This window comes from Leucopleurus acutus, assembly GCF_964270905.1.
Source record: "Leucopleurus acutus genome assembly, chromosome: 15".
Taxonomy (NCBI): domain Eukaryota; kingdom Metazoa; phylum Chordata; class Mammalia; order Artiodactyla; family Delphinidae; genus Leucopleurus; species Leucopleurus acutus.
Window position 1 is genome coordinate 71,290,347 of NC_139157.1, and position 23,137 is coordinate 71,313,483.

Here is a 23,137-nt window from a genome sequence, read left to right on the forward strand (position 1 = left end):
TGGCTGACCTTAATCTTCTTTACAACTCATAAATGTGAGCTTTTGCTAAAGTTCATGTCCAGCCATCTGCTGTTTTGCTTTCTCTGTGTATTCTTCACTGGGAAACTTATCGTTTCCATTATGAGGAGTCTCACATCTATGCTTTCAGTCCTTCCCTTCCTCCTGAGCTTCAGTTTTGCACGTCTGCTTATTTGTCGACACTTAAATTTAAATATTGTGTTCTTACCTCAAGCTTTGAGTTTCCCACTGACTAAAATCTGTGCCAGTCAGAAATGAAGTTCTGTTGATTCATTCTCATCCTCTCTCCCCAGTGTACCCCCGCTTCATCCCCACTTCTGCTTCATGAACACTGGACTTAATGCCTTTACCATTGATTTAGCAATTAAAGATGTTAAGTCATGTGACTCTCCTCTGTTATTGTCTTGAACACTCCTTAAATGCTGCTCTGCTTTACTTTATGTTGACTTTACAGATGGAGTGTATTAAGCATGCATTTTCTCCTTATATTAAAATAATAAACATTCCATGTATTTTTTTATTTCATTTAATTTGAAAAAGAGAGTCTCTTGCCTAAGATTAGGAGCAGAAAAGGAGAAGAGTTGTACCTTTTCATATTAGAGACCTAACCTTTCAAAAGTGGTAGTTGTACATCTGGCCTCACGACACTGTGGTGTTGAGTGGCCTTCATTCAGCATTGTCAAATTGCTCTTGTAAAAGTAACACTCTAGAAGAGAAGTATACGCAGTATCCCAAGTGTTTTGAGACAGGTCTGTTTTTTGTTTGTTTACTAACTAAGCGCTAGGAATTAACTTTATAAATATATCATGGGTGAGTCTTAGTCAAGGACTTCATGACCAGTTCTCTGCATCGAATGTTGGAATCAACAGTGGTGCAAATCTTAGCAAACATTTTATCACTGTAATGAAACTCTGACGCATGAATAAGAAGATGCTTCCCTTACTGACGAGTGGTCGTTAGTAATAGCTTACATGCAAGGTCTCAGTTTGTTTCACAGGGATGAGATACCTTTTCATCTGGTTCTTTTCCTTGGACAGTTATTCTGCAAAAGCCAGTACTAATATGACAAGGGAATTTATCAACACTTTATAAAGATTCACATTACAAATGTCAATATTTGATCATTTCAGATACTGAAAATCAACATGTTATCTTTATTATGAAAGAAAGAGACTCATTTCTGGGTGACCCATCCCCTCTGTTAAAAGTGTTAATTTCTCTGGTCTCTTAAGCGGGTGAGGGAACTTTACAGCTTTGCACTGATCAGTACATGTTCCTTCTCTGTGTCATTACCACTGTTACAGAACCACTTATGAGATTATAACCTAAAACCATCATTATTGAAAACTCTTTTGTTGCTGAATCCTAAATTACCACAAAAGATACAAACAACTTAAAAAGCATCCAGAGGAGACAAAAAAACACTGCTTAAGATTTTGATGCATTGGTTCTAAGAGGAGATTGAGATTATTCAGTTTGATTTCTCTTTTTGTGTTATCACTGAAGATCTGATTCAAAGAAATAAACTTATAGTAAAGAAAAGTAATTTAGACACTTGGAAGAAATTGTTTATGTGAAGATTGTTTAAAAAGCAAGAAAGATGTGTGTTTTACCAGAATAAGTCCTAATTTTCAAAGGTTTAAACTGAAAAGATCTGTTCCCCTATAACACCATATTTCTGTCTCTAGCTTAGAAGACAGGGTGGGTGGACAAAGAAAGTATACTTAAATTTGGCCATTTTTTAAAAGACCCACTTTCCTCTCAAATCCTAACAACTAGAATACATTATGTGTTTGTTTTCTTGATCTTTTTGCTTCCCTCGAATACCCTGCAGGGGAGGTCCACGTTAAAAGTAAAATTACCAAAAAACTGTCAACAGAAGGTAATGAGTAGCTACCCTCAATAATTAGTTCTTTGTGTAATTATATATTATTAAACCTTTCATGAGAAAATTAAAAATACTTTTGAGGTAGTAAAATTACATGCCAATGAAATCCAGAACTTTCGAATGTGAGAGAGCATAAAAATAGCATATGTTTAACCATGTGCAAATATGAAATAATGAAGATATTGAGCCATCAGTTATGATCCAGGGTTGCCAGGGAGCTATTGTAGACACTGGCCGACTGTGTCTCCATCCGCAATGTTAGTAATTTTTGACTGAATGAATGGATGAATGACTGGCTGGGGAAAGCACTGTTAAAATGCTAGTTTTCTTCAAAACATGTATGGAGAAAATACACTCTCATACTACAGTTATAATTCATAATTCTAATCTTGGGAAGCAGAAGAGAGCAGCAAAAGGACGCTTTGTTTTTCTGTCTAGAAAGCTAAAAGTTGAGAAAATACACTCTCATACTACAATTATAATTCATAATTCTAGTCTTGGGAGGCAGAAGAGAGCAGCAAAAGGACCCTTTGTTTTTCTGTCTAGAAAGCTAAAAGTTGAGAAAGACGATACGATTATAGACTAGAAGGGACGAAACTCCACTATTTTATAACAAAAAGACATAATGTTTGAAAGAAATAGTTGATGACCAGTAAAAGCAAGTATCACTTATATGGAGTGTAGACAATTTAAAGAATTCTTTAATTCAGAGAAGTTTATAGATTATTGCTTTATAATATATAGATTATTGCTTTATAGTGAACTATTAAGAAAATAAGGATGATGTAGGGTGCAGTTTTAACTTTTGAGTTTGTTATCAGCAAGAATTTGATACTATTTTCTGAAACAATATTACGCTATATGTATCATGAAGTATACCTGTTATGACAATTAATATATTCTTCTACTTTAACTGTATTTTCATTATTTAAATTGTTTCGTGTGAGACACCTTAGAACATAACACCTTTCCTAAACTACTCAGACCTCACTTGTTTAGGTGTTTTTAATATTTCCCATAAGTCTTAGTGCCAAGTGTTTTGATTCAGACATTAAAGTTGTTAAGTAACAGTATCAATGTAAGCTTAGAAGAAGATTGAATATAATACACTTTCCGAAATGCTTATCTATCTCTTCTAGAAAAGTTTTTTGAAATGAAGAAAGGACAATGTAAAGATGCTCTAGAAATTTACAAACGATTTCTAACTAGGATGACACGAGTGTCTGAATTTCTCAAAGTTGCAGAGGTAAGTAATATTAACACATGTATCTGGAGTAAACAGTAGAGTTCATAATCTGGCAAGACATTCTGCCACAGAGTCACAGGTTATTAGGATTGGAAGTGGCCTTGGAAGACATTTCATCCTGCTTCTCACCCAGAGCTGTGCTCTGCACTCTTGCTTTTCAATCAGAAGATCATCCTGTGTCCAAATAAAAGTTTCATGGATAATGAGCTCACAGCTTTGCAAGGTGGTCTGTCCCTCCATCTCACCTCATGGCTGTCCTTGATTGTGAGAAAGTGCTTCCTCTGTATTGAACTGTAGAAAAAAGCCCTTAGAAAAGTCTCTCCATTGTTCTTAGTGTGTAAACGATAAACCCTGACTTTTCTTACTGTGTCAAAATGATTTCAATACAAGGAAAAAAGAAAACAAAGTCTAATTAATTTTATAAAGTTTATAAATTGTGTCTTAAGGATGTCTCTTTATACGTAATCACAATAACTGTGTAACCATACAGTTGTTGTTCCTGAGGTTATCTGTAAACTGGTGTCTTCTCTTATGAAATCCAATGATTGACTCATAGTGGAAATTATGACATTTTATTACATTCCTTTGTCAGGGTGACAGATGGGTTCTTATCTTGCTTGTCAACTAACTGATTGCTAGGGCTGACTGAAGTGTTTTGTGGGAAGGGTTCTGAAGCTCACCAGCAAAGCATAAAATGCTATGGACGTGGGACATTCATGCCATGTTTTTGCTGTTTTTGCCATTTTCAGAATATAGCACAAGAACAGACATTTTATACACATAGTTTCAAAAGCACTCTAGTCCAAGCATTATTCTTCAAATTTCATTTATTCACAGGAGTGATAATTGTCATATTTAAATTCCAAGACCAAAATAATCTTGCAAAATACTGTCTCTCGAGCTTAGATCCATACAGTTTATAATCAGAATTTGTTAAAAAAATCAATATGGGAAACAAAAGGTAAAGATTAGCTTAATAAACTACATATACATTAAAGCATGTTCATGTATATTTCCATGGGTTTATTGATGTTGGTGGCCTTTAAGGAAGGATAGAATTGCTTGAAACTTTTGCTGCTACACAAGTTTTATTTTTTGTATTTGATATGATTTTCCCATGGTTCAACTGTAATTATCAATGTAATCTAGCAAAATTTGCCTAATTTCTTTCTGTGAGAAGATCAATTATACCTAAACACTCAGGGCAGAAGATTATTTCACTGTTCGATTAATTCCTGATGCACATTCTTCCCAGTGTTCCCATCTGATGTTGTGTATATCAAAAAAGTAAAGAGCTGGACGTGTTACAATTTGGGGGTAAATATTTCTCTAATCAACATAATAAGGCTGGGCTCAAGGTCTCCTTGAGAAAAAGGGTGCTTATATATCAGTTCCTTCTATTCTTACATGTAAAATTTTACTTTGTGTCTCTTGATAACCTCGTGTTATCACAGGCCCATTTCAGGCTGCTGAGAAGGAGATATACAGAAATTAGATGTCATTTTGAGAGTTTGTCTTTAAACAACATAATAATAAATATTTTAATTTTATTCAAACATGACTAAGACTTTTTATAGAATGGATACTAATTTACAAAATTATTTTTAATAGAATAAACATTAATCACAATGGGTTAACCATTAGTGTTTTCTTTCACATTTAAATCGCATCGTTCATAATTTAAACATTAACTATTTGGATACCAGTGTCGAATGGTTTGGTTATGATTGGTAAATACAGAAAATTTTCAACAAATATACAAAGCTTCTCTTTTCTACCAAGCAGTGCTTGTGTGGTGTACATATGTATGGACTCCTACCCAATAAGCTACCCTGTTGTTAATACCATTTGCCTGAAGAATGTGTAGATGACTTGCAAGAATGTTGTTTCTAAAATACAACTCTATATATAGGCTATATGGCAAATGTTAACATTAAATTTCCCATCGTATTAAAAGAAATGTGGAGTAATTGAATAATTCCTATGGATATATTCAAATTTTGCAGAGGAATTGCTTAAAGTACAGAAAACTTCCTGTGCTTTGAATTCTTATACTGAAGTCTCCTAAAGCAGACAACTGAAACTTTGTAAAATGGTTATTTTACAAGTAATAGGCATGTCTGCTAAACACACTTACCTTTTATAGAACTAAATTATTCTTAGTTTGCTATTCCAAGGTAAATACCAACTCATTGGAGTTACGTCTCCCAGAATACTTGCAGACAGAAAGTGATGAGATTTCTGTAATACAATCGCACTTCATCCTCCAACTTCATTGTGGTTCAGAAGTTCAGGACAGTAAGAATAGCAATGTAAAGGAAGAATTCCTTTAACAGAGTTACCCACTTAATAGAATCAAATCACCTTTTAAGGAGGTGATTCCAATATTAGGGACCCATAATGCTTTAATTTAAAAAACACTGACTTCACTCATATTCATATTTATTTTAATGGATCATCTCAAGAGGTATTGAAATATGGAAATAAATAGAATGAAGTTGCCTTAATTTATAATTTCCATACTTGGAAAGAATGTGAGTTTAGGGCAGGCATAAGACAGCCCCCAGCAAAGAATTATCATCCCAAAATGTCAATAGGGCCAAGGCCGAGAAACGCTGCTTTATTTTGTATTTTTTTTAACATCTTTATTGGAGTATAATTGCTTTACAATGGTGTGTTAGTTTCTGCTTTATAACAAAGTAAATCAGCTATACATATACATATATCCCCATATCTCTTCCCTGTTGCGTCTCCCTACGCTGCTTTAGATATAGAAAAGGCAAAGGAAAGAAGTTAGCTCAGCATTTGACACACGAGTGGACTTGCCCCTCTCCAGTTTGCCTTATTGTCTTTCAGGAGCCGACACTTAGGCTTCCTGTGTTTGCTTCCACATTTCCATCAGCATAATGCAGCACTTCATTTCTCACAGAGAGACTTGGGTTAACCCGCTTTGTTTCTTTAAGCCTCAATTTCATCATGTATACAGAATGAGAGAATGAAGTTATGATTTGTATTTTCCCCAGCTTTTTATTTTGAATAATTGTCAAACCTACAAAAGAGTTGATAAGCTTGTATAGTGAACACCTGTGTACTCTCTTCATTGATTCACCTTTATTAATATATTCCCATATTTGCAGTCTTGATAGCACTTTCTTTTTCTGCCCCTCCCTCCCTCCCTTCTCTTCCTTCCCCAAGCTACCAAAATTTAAAATTCACATTTGCTTTTATCTAGTAATTCCACTTCTACAAATGTGTCCTACAGATGTGTCCACACAGGTGCAAAGTGATGTGTGCAGCATTGCTTGCAATGGCAAGGGATTGCAAGCAACTTAAATGTTCATTAATAGGTGACTTGTTAAATAAATTGTAAGACAAGGAAGCTGTTTAAAAATGAGGAAATTCTGTATATTAATATGGATATAGTTCCAAGATGTATTGTTAAATGAAAAGTATAATCCCAGTGTATATAATACACTATTATTTTATAATAATGTGGGAAATAACTATGTATTTATGGATTTACTATTTCCTTGGATATGCATAAAGAAACTCTGGAAGGATACATCTTGGATGTCACAGTGGTTCTCTCTGTGTGAGGAAGGGTGGAAACTACACCCTGAACAAGTTATTAAAATTCAGGGAACATTCCCTGTCCAGAGGACTGACTGGGCATAATTAACAATTTAAATTTAGTTGAAGCATTTAAAAAAAATTTTCGTTGCCATTAACCATGGAGGAAACCTTTTACACTTCAGTTTCCTAAGTTCTTTTTTCAGGTTCTAGCAAAATTCTGTACATTTGTTATATCTCTATTGCCAAAATCATTGCTCTTATATTGAGTGGAAAACTCCACAAAAAGCACATATTCAAAGTGAGATTGATATATATAATAATTATTATTTTATACCAAGATTGAGCTGTGGTTTTAACTAATTCTATAGGTGATCTGAGAAATTAATTTTTAAAAACCTATTAAGTAACTTTTTTTTAATCCGCAGCAAGTTGGCATTGATAAAGGTGACATTCCTGACCTCACACAGGTAAGTGGTTCTCTGAGTGAAAAATTCAGTATGCATGAAATTATTAATCCATAGTTTACCGTAAATGGGCAGAGGCTTATAAGCATTTAATGCATTTTTGAATGTAGGCCAACCACCTTTCTTGGAAATCATTCTAACTTACTATTTCTTTTTTAGCTATTAAATATATTTCTGGAGATAATATGGATATTTTCCTAATCTTATAAAATCGTTTCCTCTTTAAAGGCAACGGTATTTAATTATTGAGCTCGTTTTTTCATTCTTAAACTTGAATCAAACGGAAGCCTTGAAAAATGTTTAAAAAGTGTTTTATCCATGAAACATGACTATTCATAGGCATGTAATCAGAACGTTTGAACTGTTCTTCCTGCTTCTTCTCCTAGTTTTCAACATGTCCCAGGGATGGAGGAGGGGCACGAATAGCGAGAACACTGATGTTGTAGTTCTACTGTTCAATACACTGATTTTTGTCTCCCCTGTGAAGGGGAGGAATTTCTATATACAAAAAAACCTTTTTTAAAAAAATAGTAGTGGTAGATGAGTGATTTTCTGGGGACTATCTAGGAAGCAAAAACAATAGTAGAGCTTCCTTATCAATCCTTTTATCTGTTAAGAGGGTACATTGTACGGCTCCTTGGATTTAGAATCAAGATCTAAATGTGCAGAATTACTGTAGGACCTTTCTCATAATTGGCAGGAACTATTTTTGTTTAATCAACTTGTCATTCTGCTACGGTAAATTTCTGTTCCAAACATGTTCTTTAACTAGAAATAGATGATAGGAGAGAGTTAAGAACTGCTACCATATATACCAGTAATGAATATATGAGTTTTCTGTCTTTGCAAATAAAAAAAAAATTATTGTAATTGAAGAAAATTGTCATAATGAAAGGTTACCCATTTTTAATCGTATCAAAATGTGTTTAATAATTTATTATCTTTATTATCCCTTAAAATGTTTCTATATTTAAATGTTAACCTTAAATTTTTATTAAAAATTAGGGAAACCCAAAGTAATGGTCTCTGTATTGAGACCATTATTATGATTATTAAAATACCAATTAAATACCAAGAATTCTTCGTAAATAAAATTTACAGAACAATTCAGAAAATGATGGCATTGTATTTTTTTATTTAAAAGTTGGTGGAAAGTGCCTTCTAATAGAATATTAGTATAAAATATTTTTGCTACTATGAGAAAATAGTGTTGTTTGATTAGGTGCATACCTAAATAAGATATTGGTATCATCTTGGATATGGCTAAAAATTGTGTGCATAAAATACTATTAAAATTTCTTTATTAGATTATAATCTAATAAAGATTTATTAATTTTGTACCACTGTAATAAAAAGCAAAGAAAATCACTGTGCTTTCATTTTAAATTATTTAATTATTTACATTATTAACATTAACATTTACATTGCAGTTTAAAAAAATAGCCCAACTACATGTTAACCTAAAAAATGTAGATATTTAAATATTTAACTCAATGAATAGCTTTTAGAAATGGTAAATCATCTTTATTTCAACTGTATAGACTGCTCTCACCATGGAACAGAAGTAAAACTAGTCATGTTGTTAGAGAGGCTGGCAGGTTAAGAAGAAAACAGGTCCTCATTTATCTCAGTTTGGGCAGAGTCTGAAGGGAGATAAAGAAAGGTTTAAAAGGATACTTAAATACCTTTCTGTTTTTAAAATTAGAAAATTATAGCATATCACTGACAGATTTACATACTTGGCGTTAATTTTTAATGATACTGTTATATTCATTACAGTTTATATAATCTCTTAAGAAGTCCAGAGGCATAATATTTTATGTAATGATGTATGTTCTGTGTTGTTATAATTTGGGGAACAGAGACCCATCCTTAAAGAAGATAAAATCTTACTCTGGGTCTAGTAGAAAGCGATTCTGTGGTAGAGATTCATTAGACACTGGTAACATTCTATCCTCTGCTTTTGTTATGACTTGAAGAGCCACATAGACTTCAGTATTAACATTTATTTTGAAATCATCTCCTTATAAAAAAAATCCTCTAGTTCATTTCTCCAGTGTATATTTAAATCTCAATTCAAAAGTTCTGTGTGCTTCTGAAATTTCTTAATAAGGTACTTAATTGTGATTTCTGTTGGGTTCATGAGCAGCAGAGCTAAACACACTCCCTAATTTTTATTTAGAACCCTTCCACAGGTCTCATTGGAGGCTTGTCATTGAGCTGGGGTTTTAGACCCACTGTGACAGTCTGGTCAGACAGAAACTGGAATGTGAGCTGTTCTAGGGTTAGTCCTTCAGATAGTGTTAGACAAGAACTAATCTGGAGATGGGTCAGAAATGCCAGGTAGTGTGGACTCTGTTTGAGACCTGTGAGATTGGGTTCTACTCTCTGCCAGGCTTCTCTGTGGCCGCCATGGCCACTGAATCTAGCCGTGGCGATGGACAAAAATAGCCAGCAAGGAAGAGGATTAAAGAGATGATGGGGACCAGAAGGGCTACCTATTGACTGGGAGTAGGGAAAGGCTGCTCCTAACCGAGAAAGGATTAGAATTCCTCTTGCAGCAAGATGAAACAGAGGGAGTGAATGGATGTCTTTCTGGTTAGAAAATGTACAGTAAATACCAGTGTGGTCATCTGTAGCCCTTTTTAAATTGTGCATATAATCATAACAGCATTTTAAATGATTTATAAATACCAATGAAAAACCTTGTTAAACACTCAGAAGTACTGTATTGAATAAGAAGTGAATATGATATCAGAACTGAAATATTCCTCCTCAGCACTTTCCAGTGGTTTCTTAGATCTAATAAGCAAAAAATTTGAATGAGCTTTTGGTTGCTTTTTATTTCCGTTTGTTTTTAATGATGCTTTAGGATCTAAAGCATCTGAATTGTAGATGGAGGCTTCCTTTTTGATCCTGTACTCACAATCAGCTATGAATTTGTTTCAAGAAAAGGATTTTCAAAATATTATTTCCTGTTTGGTGTGTGTGCATGTGTTCCGAATTTAATATATCTCCATTTATGAAAAACATCTTAGGTTTTGATGTCAGGAATTCTGGTTGATCTGAAAACTACTGGTAAAGAAAAGTCTCCTTTTAAAGACTGTACCACTGATGAATCGGTAACCATGATATATCACTGTTATTTATTAGTCACAAGCTGCCCCTTGTTCTTTGGGTTGGTATTTTCACCTGATTGGTCTGTTGACTTCGGCAGTATTTAAAATAAGCAACTAAAGATACTGCTAATTATACTAAAGTTCCTTTTACAACAGCAGAGGCATTCTCAAAGTTTTGCCCCTTGGAAATTTGAGACAGTTTTCATTTTTGTCTGCTGCATGCCAGGATGTGCTCAGTGCCATAGAGCTCAGAAGGCCAATATTCCTACACTCAATGAACTTTACTATCAAAGTAGTTTTTTTCCCTCCAAAAATGTTTGAAGAGTTTATTTCTGTTAGATTTCACATGTCCTAAAAAGAGATATAAATGATGAAGCATTTTTAAACTTCTAAGCTAAAATGCTCCAAACTTAATTTTATGTGCAATGCATTGCAAAATAACACCTCTTAAAGTCAGTTTTGTAGTCTGTGTTCTTGGTCACATTTCTCTCAACTATTGTGATTTTAGTGACTACTACTTTATTTTTTTCTTAAATTACTAAGAAACTTTACAAAAAGAATGAAATTGCAAACTGTCATCCTAGTTTTTGGTTTTTTTGTTTTACATAATTAAGAAACCATATAGGAAAAAATACTACTTCTTTTGTTATCCCATACTGTTCTCTATTTTATAACTCTAAATAGCATTTCTTAAACAGGTTTAGCACAGAATCACATTTCTTTTACATTGCATTTAATATTCAGAGGACCTAAGTCTTCCAACTGGAGAGAGGTTCTATGGCTTGATATATTTTTCCTTACTGTGATCCCAATGAAAAGAATGGAAACCGAAAAGGTTAAAGTTATATGCCCGGGCCTCCTAGGTTCCATTATTATGACAATTATAATCATTACTATTATGACAATTATAATGGAAGTTCTCAGGTGTGAATTCATCTAAAAATTGTTAAGCCATTTCTGTCTTCTTCCTTTTAAAGTTACAATACACATTCTGTTTATTAAGCAAGTGTATCTTAGTAGTTTACAATTTTTCTATAGAGCAAAATTTCCTTTATCTCTTAAAAATTCATTCTTTAAAACTTAGAAGTATACCCCTAGTTGTAGTTTACTAGACTTTGCTAAGTCACCTTTTACCTGAGCTATATTAAGAATTCTAATTTTTATAACTTCCAAAATTTATTATATCTCCTGAAAGTCATTTTTTCTACTCTACAGTAATTAACTTTTTATATAACGTTCACAGGGCTGTCCCTTTCTACCCTACCTTCGTCACTTTGATCAAGTTAATATTTTTGTTCACTTACTAATTTATATTTATAAATTTATGTGTGGCTCACTTTGTAATTTACATGTACAATCTCGCATAATTATATATGTAATAATATTATTGTTAAGGCAGTATATGAGTCTATTAGTGAAATGAAAATGAATATTAAATGTACTAAACAATTTTAATAAGAATTTTATTTTCATTTGTCATTATAGGTGCAATGTAAAATGTAGAGTTATACTATTTTAGCAGTTAGCATAGTTACTTTAAAATCCCTCAAAATTAATTTTATATTAATTTTAAGAATAATTGTCAAAATTAAATGTATCTATAAATGTTATGCCAGTCTTTGAATGCCTATGCTGCTGTTAAAGTCTAACTTGGGTTAAAATTATTCGAGAAAGGTGAAGGTAAATTTCTAATGCTTGAGGAATAGATGGGGTGGAATATTTATATGAACCTATTATTTCTTCTCCTAATGTACAGCAAAATGCCATCACTTTATATTGCCTAAAATATGATAAAAACATTCAGGTACTTCTTAATAAAAGAGGTGAAATATATTAAATTTGCCAAAACACAGTAGTCTGTTATAACATTAATATTTGCTAAAGTTACTTTATTATGTATATAAATTACATAGCTCAATAATAAGAAAATCTTAATTGTGGTTGACTATTAAAGTTGTATTTTTTTCCCCCACAACTCTCACTTACCCTTTCTTTTTTAATAAAGTAGTAATTTTCCCTAATATTTCAGTCAAATATGGATAAGTGAGATTTTACTGTATTTTCATATTTCTGTAAGTTTGTATTTGGGCACTTATATTTTTGACTTGGATACAAATACCTTTAATTTTTCCACTGTGGTCTTATGGAAACATATGGTGAACTTGATTTAATTGAGTTTACTACATTTAAGTAATATCTTAGTAAAAGTCTATCCAATGTCATTTCTACACCGAAACCACACTGTAACACTGTTTGTTATGCAGTGAAGTTAAGTATATATATGATGGGCCTGTTTGAGATTCTGTGGAATTTAAATATCTAATTACCAAAAGACCCTGGAATGAAATTATCTCCCATATGTATTAGGGTGCCCAGACCTGCACTATACAAAGTTACAGTGATGTTCCAGTGTATTTATTTTGAAAGAAAGCGATGCAGACATTTATTTTTTACTTTCTTATTGTAGGCTCCCAGCAGTCTTATGGAGACCCTTGAACAGCATCTAAATACATTAGAAGGAAAGAAACCTGGAAACAAGTACGCATTAGTTGTATATTCTAAATAAGATGAAAAATACTAGACTCATTCTTTATACAGTGAGATTTATCACGGTACTACCGTTTTAGGGTATGCTTTATTGTAATTATCCTGAGTTCCCTCGAAACCCCTACCCTTCCCATTAACTTACGACATCATGACCCCATTATAGGTAATCTGTCTGCAGGCTAATTCAGCAAACTAGTAGGTTGTACCTGTGTTGGCTGGACTTGCTTGCTGATTTATTTATTATTTTGCCCTCAGAAGGGACTCACAATCCTCAGAAAAAGAATTGCTCATGCTAAAAATTGAGACTGTCATCATTGGGAACCCAATTTCCCAAGCAGCCTTGAACACTCTGTTATGTTTCCGAGCCTACTGTGAAAAAGCAGAGCCTTCAGGAATGGCTTTCTGGACTTCAGACTCTCCCCAGGTGGACCCTTCAGCATGACATGCTGCTGACACTTGACAGTTATTTTTCTAGACAGAGTAGCAGTTGAGCAGCGATAAGTGTAATTTTAGTAGACTTTCAACCTTTCTGTTTGGACACTTAGATTTTTGACCATTTTTCCTGACTGCATGCCAAAAAAATGTCCAGGTTCCATTTTTGTCTTCTCTCCAGCCGGGATCATACTTGTCGGTTCACAAGACCTGGTACTTTCCCGTCTTTGTACCTCGCTCAGAGTGTAATTCTGCTAATCTTGGGTGCCTCCCCTCCTTGTCTCTGCGTGCGTGCATTTTACACATACTGGGGAGGGCCATCTCATGAGGGCTTCCTTAATCATGCACCACACTGTTTATGACTCTCCTCCCCACCTCCCCTGCCCCGATATGTGGTTTAAATGGATTTTCTGATTCTTAAGGTCAGGGACTATTTTATACTTCATTATCTCCACCTAAAAACATAATGTAGCTCTCTCTACAGAGTCAGCTTGAAATCTGTTTTTGTTGGTGATCCCAGCTTTATGTTGATTCTGTTTAGATCGACAGCAGAAATTGGTAGAGACAACCCGTGAACTGCTCATTGCAGGGCTATAGGCTGATCGTGGATTTTACCTGTGATACAGCTACCAAAATGCACCTCCCTTCTGCTTGCTTCTCTCTGGGCATTCTCCCAGAATCTAGACTCGTGTCTTGAGTCACTCTTTTGCCTGTTGTTCAGCTAAGGGTGATTTCTGTCGTCTTTTCCAAGTTAGTATAAAAATTATTGCATGTCTTAAGTTTTCGATGGTAAACAACGGAGTAGGGCTCTCTCAGGCTGTGATGGCAGAGCTATTTGGAATGATGGATGACAGGACCTCTCAGGGGCTCTGTCAAGGTTGTACCATTGTCCAAGGTCTGTCCCCACTTCAGTGTGGCCATGGACGATCAGACTTGTGTGTGTAGATTGACGTCAACTGAAAAGGCGTGCGAGTATATTAAGTCACAAAGGAGGGTGCCCGCTTCCAGTAATTGCTGCCTCCTCCCACCCCTCCCGTATTAGGGTGTCTGGGAAGCCAAATGAGTGGCCTAGGATTTAAGCCAAAGGAGGCAGGAAACCTGAGAAATGTCCCTCTTCCTGTGGCAGATGGATCCCTTTAGCTGAGGAAATATGCATATGCCAGAGTTAGAGCCTCTCCCTTGGGCCATGCAGGATGCGCATGGGTGCAAGTCAGCTTGTCCACCCTCTTCCCCGCTCAGGTCCCTGCACCCTGCACAGGTCCACCCTCTTCCCTCCTGAAATCTGCCAGGGCTGCAGTCCTGTGAGAAGCCGCCTTCTAGAGTGGATCTCATCAGCCCTAACTTCAGCTCTAAAGCCGCCCCCTTGTGGCTGCTGCCAGCTATTTTTGGATTATTTGGCTGTGGACACTTGGTTACATTTCTAGGAAGAGTAAAATAAGAACTTAATGATCTTCTGTTTTGAATTACCTTGTACTGAGCGTCATTTTCCTCTCTCCTTTAAAATCATTTTATGCTTGTCAGATTTCTTTTCTGAATTGGCTGAGACCACCTATGAACTTGTCTTTTGCTTATTCCCTATTTTTAAAATAAATGAACTATAGTAGTTAACTATTTTCTTCTTTGTATGTTTGTGCTTACCTGGGACCTTAAGTGAAGGGTGAGTACTATATTGAGTGACATTTTTTGCATTTGGTTATTCCTAAAAATGCAAAAAACACTCTTAAAATTCCACATTTGGTATTTAGAACATTGAAAACTGATTTCTGTCCATTTTACACATCTGTGTTTTTTCATTATACTCTTAAAATTTTCTCCTAAGGTGGCTCGCATAAATGGTTTTATTTTGGTCTTCTTTGATCAAGACTAACAGACTCTCTTAGTTGTATATTCAGATATCCCTCTTAGATTTTAGACATCAAAGGCTTTTTCACTTGTTTAGTAAACAAAAGATTTCCCTATGGCACGTGGCAGAAGTGCCAAAAGACAATGCTATTAAGAAAATTAATTACTTAAACGGGTTTTCTTTGTCTTCTGGTAGCAGTATAAAACTATTCTAACCTCTAAGTCAAGTAAGTGCATAAAATGAAGCATTTTCAAATGTCTGCTAAAAAACACGTAGGCCTTTTATATTTAGTCCTTATATCCACCGATACTCGTTTTTGAAATTCTAGGCAATACTGTGTGATATGCCTTTGTATATTGTCTGTTTCTGTAATTCCACAGAACAAAAGAGAGAAATTGATTTTATTTTATATGTGGGTTTACTAAGTGTTGAGGGTGCAAGAAACTCAAGTTTATTGTAATTAAAATTATTTGGAAGAGATAGGTTTTTCACATCTGTGTTTTGTTTGTCTTTCTGGCTAGCATTTTTGACCAAAAACTGTGTAGGGATTAGTGTTGTGAATAAGAAATAAAATTTCTTCTTTTGATAGTTTACCATTAACACATGGGAAATGTAAACCTTAGCATTTTCTGTGTTCATCATAGAAACCCATGGATTTGTTTGTAACATTTTGCAGGATCTGTGGGTCATTCATTCTCTTCTAAAATTACATTCGTGTTTTATTTTTCCCCAACATGGTTCACCATGTACTAAATTTCTCTAGCTGAAGTTATTGAAATAAGTATCGGGCTTTAAATAATGTCATTATATATAAAAGATTGTAGCATTTCCTTTTATAAAGGGCAAAGAGCCAGTGGTAGGGTAGAAAATCAGCTGAGGAACAGGTAAAAAGAAGCAATTTGTGTGTTGTGTAGGGGAGGAACAAATGTGCTGGGCTCCCCTGTGATTTTGTCAGGACGGGCTGGAATGTGAAATGTGCACAGACAGACTTGGACTGGAGCCTGAAATCCACCATTAAAGAATGATGAGACTTTGGCGAGTTATTTACCTCTGAGCCTCAGAGCCCTCAGACTTGAATCAGTGTTGAGTGATGCTTTTTAAAGCTGTGGCCCCAATGGGAGCACCTCTGGTTCTACCTTTTTGATGAAATCATGGCAAAACCTGGATCTGGTCCATGGGAACAGAAGTCATACATCCTGACAGTTTAGTTTCATACAGTATAATTTTTAAGATGCTTGGTTAATTTATTTTTAAGATGTTTGGTTAGTTTATTTTGGTTAATATGTTTATCTGATATAAAACAATGAGATAGGTTCGCTTCCTTCAAAAAATTCGGCATCTAGTGGAGAAGACAGACGAATAAGATACAGTGCTTTAAGTGGGATGATAGTGGGAGACAGGAGATTTTTTTGCTGAATCCATGGGGTAGCTACAAGTGTCATTTAGTAATAGCACTCATGCAAGAACTTGACAAAGTGATTCTTGCGCCAATTATGATATTTTGTACTTAGGTTTGAGCATGATATTCTTTAGTAGTAGGTAGAGAAATTCTGTCATTTTTACTATATCTTTATTTTGCTACAAAGTATAGAATATGTTAGAAACGTTTATGTATTAGTTTGGAAATACAGTTCAGAAAGTTCTCGTTCATCCTCAGTTCTCTTTTCTATATTAATATTGCTCACTGTGTCAGTACCACTAAGAACTGGTTCATGAAAATCTCTTGAGAGAGAAACATATTAATTTCAATTAACTCATTCCTAGAAACTGACCACATCAGATGGCTTCTATGTTTTCTTTGCAGAGTTAAGGCTATTATTTTCTTGAATTTTTATTTAGACTTACCTCCCTTCCTTTTCCGCATCTGTAAAGAGAAAAAAATGGTAGGAGTGGAGGAATTATTAACCAAAAACTCATTAGGGAATGTTCAACCTCAGTACTAGATTTTTAGGTTCCTAAGTTTCTGAGATATAGAGAATACTGTGATTCCATTTATTTCAGTAGACCCTTAGTGAGCAATATAGGGAAGCATATATCCTTTTCTTCATAGGATGTGTTACTCTGAAGATAACAGCCCAAGTACACATAACCTAATCGAGTGTAACCCTTATGCATCTGTCTTCCTTATATCACAGAAATCTCTGTTAGCCCTTGCTTTCATGTTCATTTTAAGTGAAAACTAAATTTAGACAGGAAATGGCAGGCTTGTGTTTGCAAATGAAGTTGAACATAAGAGGTATTAATCTGGCATACAATATTGTTAAATTTCTTTTGCTATATCCAATAAAATAAAAATTCATGATATTGTACAAAACTCCAGTTACTAAATCTCTGCTGATTTTATTTTACTCCTGCCACGTGTGATATTTTCCCTGTAGATAAGTAGAAGGACATCCCTGCCATTCTCTGAGACCCTGACAATAGTCTTCTTACTGAAATGTCTTTTTTTCTTCATTTTGTCTCCTTACTAATTTATTTTCCACCAACTCAGGTTAGTAAAACCTAAGCTGTTTAGGCAGTCATCTCTGAAGCATTTTTCTAGAAATGATATATATAATCAGTGCTACCAGCAATCTAACTGAAAAAAAAAAATGTATTTCTTCCTGATTTTCCCTCACTCCCTTAGACACAAGCATTGAGGTTACTCTTCTTTTTCCAGCTCCCAAGTTCTCACAGGATAATGGGAATATTTCTCATAGATAGTTTTCATTACAGCCATGAGAAAACCTAGACAATCTCTAGGAGTACGCACAGTGTGGAGTATGCACAGTGTGTCTCAGCTCAGTATGGAAGCTGAGACACACATCAGGCACAGGGCTTGTAGGGATCTTTTTTTTAATTCTAGTGCTCCTTTTATGTATCACAGTTATGACTAAGTGAATCACAATGTGCTTTAACCTTAATGGGTTTTCTAACTTGTAAAAATAATAAACTGGACGATCTTTTAAAAATTCTGGAAAGCATTATTTTTCCCAAGTCTTGGCAATTTTTTTAAAACTCCAATTTGAACAGTTTATTTTTGATGGACGTAGGCAATAAAGATCAATTCGAATAATTAATTGAGTTGCTAGAGATAGCAAAAAAAGATTTTGAATTTAAGAATTTCTAATACTAGAAATTAAGTGGATGGGAGACATTGGAAGCAGATGTTGTAATTGAGTAAAAGATAAAATATATTTTAAAAATAGTTTATCCATTACTAAAAAAGTCTGTATATAAACAAGTTAATGCTTGACCAACCATCAAACTTAAGTGCTTCTACAAATGTATTCATGTATATCCAATTTTAATTCTTTTTGGTTGCCTTTTAGATCTGGTGCTCCCTCTCCATTAAGTAAGGTAAGTTTGTTTTTTGTTTTGTTTTGACCATTTTAACGACTTTTGATTGTACAGTTCAGTGGCATTAAGTACATTCACATTGTTGGGTAGCCATCGCTGTCATCTGGTTGGAGAACATTTGTCATCTTCCCCAGCTGAAACTCTGTACCCTTTAAACACTAACTCCCCGTCCCCCTCTCTGACCACTCTCACCCCCAGCTCCTGGCAGGCACCATTCTACTTTCTGTCTCTGTGAATTTGATTACTCTAGGTCCCTCAAATAAGTGGAACTGTCCTTCAGTATCTGTCCTTTCGTGACTGGCGTATTTTACTTAGCATAGAATCTTCAACGTTCATCCATTTTGTAGCATATGTCAGAAATTTCCTTTCTTTTTAAGTCTGAATGCTATTCCATTCTATGTGTGTACCACATTTTGTTCATCCATCCATCCATCCATTAATGATCACTTGGGTCACTTCCGCCTTTTGGCTCTTGTAAATAATGCTCCTGTGAACATGGTGTACAAGTATCTGTTCAAGTCCCTGTTTGCAGTTCTTTTGGGTCTATACCCGGAAGTGGAATTGCTGAGTCATATGGTAGTTTTATTTTTAATTTCTTGAGGAAAGGTAAGTTTTTATGTATTCCCCTTTATATTAGTTTCTTAGTCATATAGCAATGTGTACTTTGCCCTCTATCTGGACTAAATTTTTCTTTAAGTAGACGAAATTTTCATACATTTATATTACAACTGAAAACAAATGTGTCAGTGTTAACGTCTTACTAGTTACAAAGCACTTTCTCGTACTCTGAATCACAGCCCTGTGAGATAAATAAGGCACATAACATTGTGCCTGTTTTGATGGTAGAGAAACCAATTGTCATTGGGTATCCTCACAAGCATACCTTTTAGACAGTCTACCGTAATAACTGTCACAACTCCTTCACCTCCGTCTCTCCTTTAGCATCCTGAAGGACAGGATTAGGGTTGTTAGTGACAAGAGTATTTACTTCTATAGGTCAGTAGTTCACATTTGCCATTGTATTTTTCACATTGCCCTTTTCATTGCAAAAATGTGATAAATGTGCTCTTTCCTCTTTGCCAAATTTCTGTTACATAACTGCTGTTATTACAGACAAAAAAGTTGGCATTATGACTGCACAGGGTACCCCAGACACCCTTTACTGTGTCAATACCTGGCCAGCTGCCCAAGAGACCCTCAGGGAGCTCCAACAATCAAACAAACAAAGAAACAAACAACCTAAGCTCCCTGGTGATTCTGCTACAGAGCCAGGTTTAAAATCATTATGTCACATGGGAGAAGATGACGGTGTGGGAAGATGCAGAGTTAGCGTCTCCCCACAACTAGGGAGCCTGCTGGCCGCTGGTGGGGGACTCTGATGCCCAAGGAGATTGGAGGAACCCCAAAGTGAACCGGTAGGACATAGGGGGACCGAGTGGGGAGGAGAAGTGGATGCCAGACAAGATCAGTGCCCCTGAGGCCGGGGAGATCAGGAGAGGCAGGCAGGAGGGGCCATCCAGGAGGAGCGGGAGAGGAGCAGAGGGCGATTGCCCTGCCTACTGGGGCCGTGGGAGCCTCTGACCTCCCAGGCTGGTCCCCTACAATCCAAAGCCCCCTCTAGGCGACGTGGGTTCTGGGAGCATAGGAGGGAGGCCAGGGAGATTAGGAAAAGCAGGTGGGGGGGGCCCTGTGGGAGGAGCAGGAGAGGAGCAGAGGGTGATTGCCCCACCCACTCGGGCATGGGGAGCCTGCTGAGCTCCCAGGCCTGTCCCCTCCCCACCAAGACCCACCCCTCCCTGCCAGCCACATTGGTCCTTGGGGCATAGGAGGGAGGCCGGGGAGATCAGGAGAGGCAGGAGGTGGTGGGGCGGTGGCCCTCTGGGAGTAGCAAGAGAGGAGGGGAGGGCGTTTGCCCCACCCCCTTGAACCCAGGAAGCCTGCTGGGCTCCCAGGTAAGGTCTCCCGCCCTCTGAGACCAGGGGTGGGGGGCACGCCTGGGCCCCTTCTGTTCCTTGAGCCTAAGCCCCACCCCCTACTGTCCCCAGGGCCTTTTCCAGCCCTGTGGGTCCTGAGCATTGGCCCCACCCATTGTCCAAACCTCACCCTTGCTTACTCCCTGCCCTCCACAGCCAAGACCTTTCCCCCCATTTTTTGTTTTCTTTTCCCTCCTCCTCTTTTTTACTATTGTGGTACTGATGTACCTTCCGGTTGATTCATCTATATTTTATTTTTATATTCTCTCTAACGTATCTGTTAGTTTCCTAGTCTAATTTTATTTTTTACTTTGTTATTCGGGTTTTTTTGTTTTTTTGGGTTTTTTTGCCACCCCACGTGGCTTGTGGAATATTGGTTCATGAGCCTGGGGTTGGGCCGAAGTTCCTGCAGTGGGAGCTCCGAGTCCGAACTACAGGACTAACAGAGAACCTCAGACCCCAGGGAATATTCATTGCAGTGAGGTCTCATGGAGTTCCTTACCTCACCACCAAGAAGCAGCTCTGCCCAGCAGCCTACAAATTCCAGTGTTGGAAGCCTCAGACCAAACAACCAGTAAGACAGTAACACAATCCCACTCATAAAAAAAAAAAAAAAGGCAAAAAACTATGTCACAGATGAAGGAGCAAGGTAAAAACCTACAAGACCAAATAAATGAAAAGGAAATAGGCAATCTACCTGAAAAAGAATTCAGAGTAATGATAGTAAAGATGATCCAGAATCTTGAAAATAGAATGGAGGCATGGATTGAGAAAATACAAGAAATGTTTTAACAAAGATCTAGAAGAACTAAAGAACAAACAGAGATGAACAACACAATAGCTGAAATGAAAAATACACTAGAAGGAATCAATAACAGAATAACTGAGGCAGAAGAATGAATAAGTGAGCTGGAAGACAAAATGGTGGAAATAACTGCCAAGGAGCAGCATAAAGAAAAAAGAATGAAAAGAATTGAAGACCTCTCAGACAACACTAAACACACCAACATTCGAATTATAGGGGTCCCAGAACAAGAAGAGAAAAAGAAAGGGTCTGAGAAAATATTTGAAGAGATTATAGTTGAAAACTTCCCTAACATGAGAAAGGAAATAGTCACCCAAGTCCAGGAAGCACAGAGAGTCCCATACAGGATAAACCCTAGAAAAAACACACCAAGACACATTAATCAAACTAAAAAAAATTAAATTCAAAGAAAAAATATTAAAAGCAGAAAGTGAAAAACGAAAATAAAATACAAAGGAATCCCCATAAGGGTATCAGCTGATTTTTCAACAGAAACTCTGCAGGCCAGAAGGGAGTGGCAGGATATACTTAAAGTGATGAAAGAGAAAAACCTATAACCAAGATTACTCTACCCAGCAAGGGTCTCCTTCACATTCAGTGGAGAAGTCAAAAGCTTTTCAGACAAGTAAAAGCTAAGAGAATTCAGCACCAACAAACCAGCTTTACAACAAATGCTAAAGAAACTTCTCTAAGCGGGAAACACAAGAGAAGGAAAAGACGCACAAAAACAAACCCAAAACAACTAAGAAAATGGTAATAGGAATATACATATCAATAATGACCCTGAATGTAAATGGATTAAATGCCCCAACCAAAAGACACAGACTGGCTAAATGGATAGAGAAACAAGACCCATATATATGCTGTCAACAGGAGACCCACTTCAGACCTAGGGACACATACAGACTGAATGTGAAGGGATGGAAAAAGATATTCCATGCAATGGAAATCAAAAGAAAACTGGACTGACAATACTCATATCAGATAAAATAGACTTTAAAATAAAGACTGCTACAAGAGATAAGGATGGACACTATATAATGATCAAAGGATCAATCCAAGAGAAGATGTAACAATTATAAATGTTTATGCACCCAACAAAGGAACACCTCAGTACATAAGGCAAATGCTAACAACCATGAAAGGAGAAATCGACAGTAACACATGATAGTAGGGGACTTTAACACCCCACTTATAACAATGGACAAATCATCCAAACAGAAAATAAATAAAGAAATACAGCTTTAAATGGCACAATAGACCAGATCTAATTGATATTTATAGAACATTCCACCCAAAAGTGGCAGAATACACTTTCTTCTCAAGTGCACATGGAACATTCTGCAGGATAGATCACATCTTGGGTCACAAATCAAGCCTTGGAAAATTTAAGAAAATTGAAATCATATCAGGCATCTTTGCTGACCACACTGCTTGAGATTGGAAATCAGTTACAGGAAAAAAACTATAAAAAACACGAATACATGGAGGATAAATAATGTGCTACTAAATAACCAAGAGATCACTGAAGAAATCAAAGAAGAAATTAAAATATACATAGAAACAAATGACAACGAAAACACAAAGGCCCAAAACCTATGGGGCACAACAAAAGCAGTTCTAAGAGGGAAGTTTATAGCAATTCAATCTCAACTCCAGAAACAAGAAACATCTCAAATGAACAATCTAACCCTACACTTAAAACAACTAGAGAAAGAAGAACAAAGAAAACCCAAAGTCAGTAGAAGGAAAGAAATCATAAAGATCAGAGCAGAAATAAATGAAATAGAAACAAAACAGTAACAAAGGTCAGTAAAACTAAAAACTGGTTCTTTGAGAAGATAAACAAAATTGGTAAACCCTTAGCCAGACTCATCAAGAAAAAAAGGG

At 36.0% G+C, this 23,137-nt stretch overlaps 1 protein-coding gene across 1 annotated transcript in view; it reads left to right on the forward strand.

The window, feature by feature from the left end:
- The window catches only part of SNAP91 (synaptosome associated protein 91), a gene marked incomplete at its 5' end in the record, with an annotated part of 156,810 nt that overhangs the window by 62,646 nt on the left and 71,027 nt on the right, over positions 1-23,137 (forward strand). The window contains 4 exons of the mRNA XM_082855931.1: positions 3,046-3,152; positions 7,151-7,192; positions 12,776-12,846; positions 18,442-18,469. Of these exons, the coding sequence (XP_082712057.1) occupies positions 3,046-3,152; positions 7,151-7,192; positions 12,776-12,846; positions 18,442-18,469 (248 nt within the window). The remainder of the gene's footprint in view (positions 1-3,045; positions 3,153-7,150; positions 7,193-12,775; positions 12,847-18,441; positions 18,470-23,137) is intronic.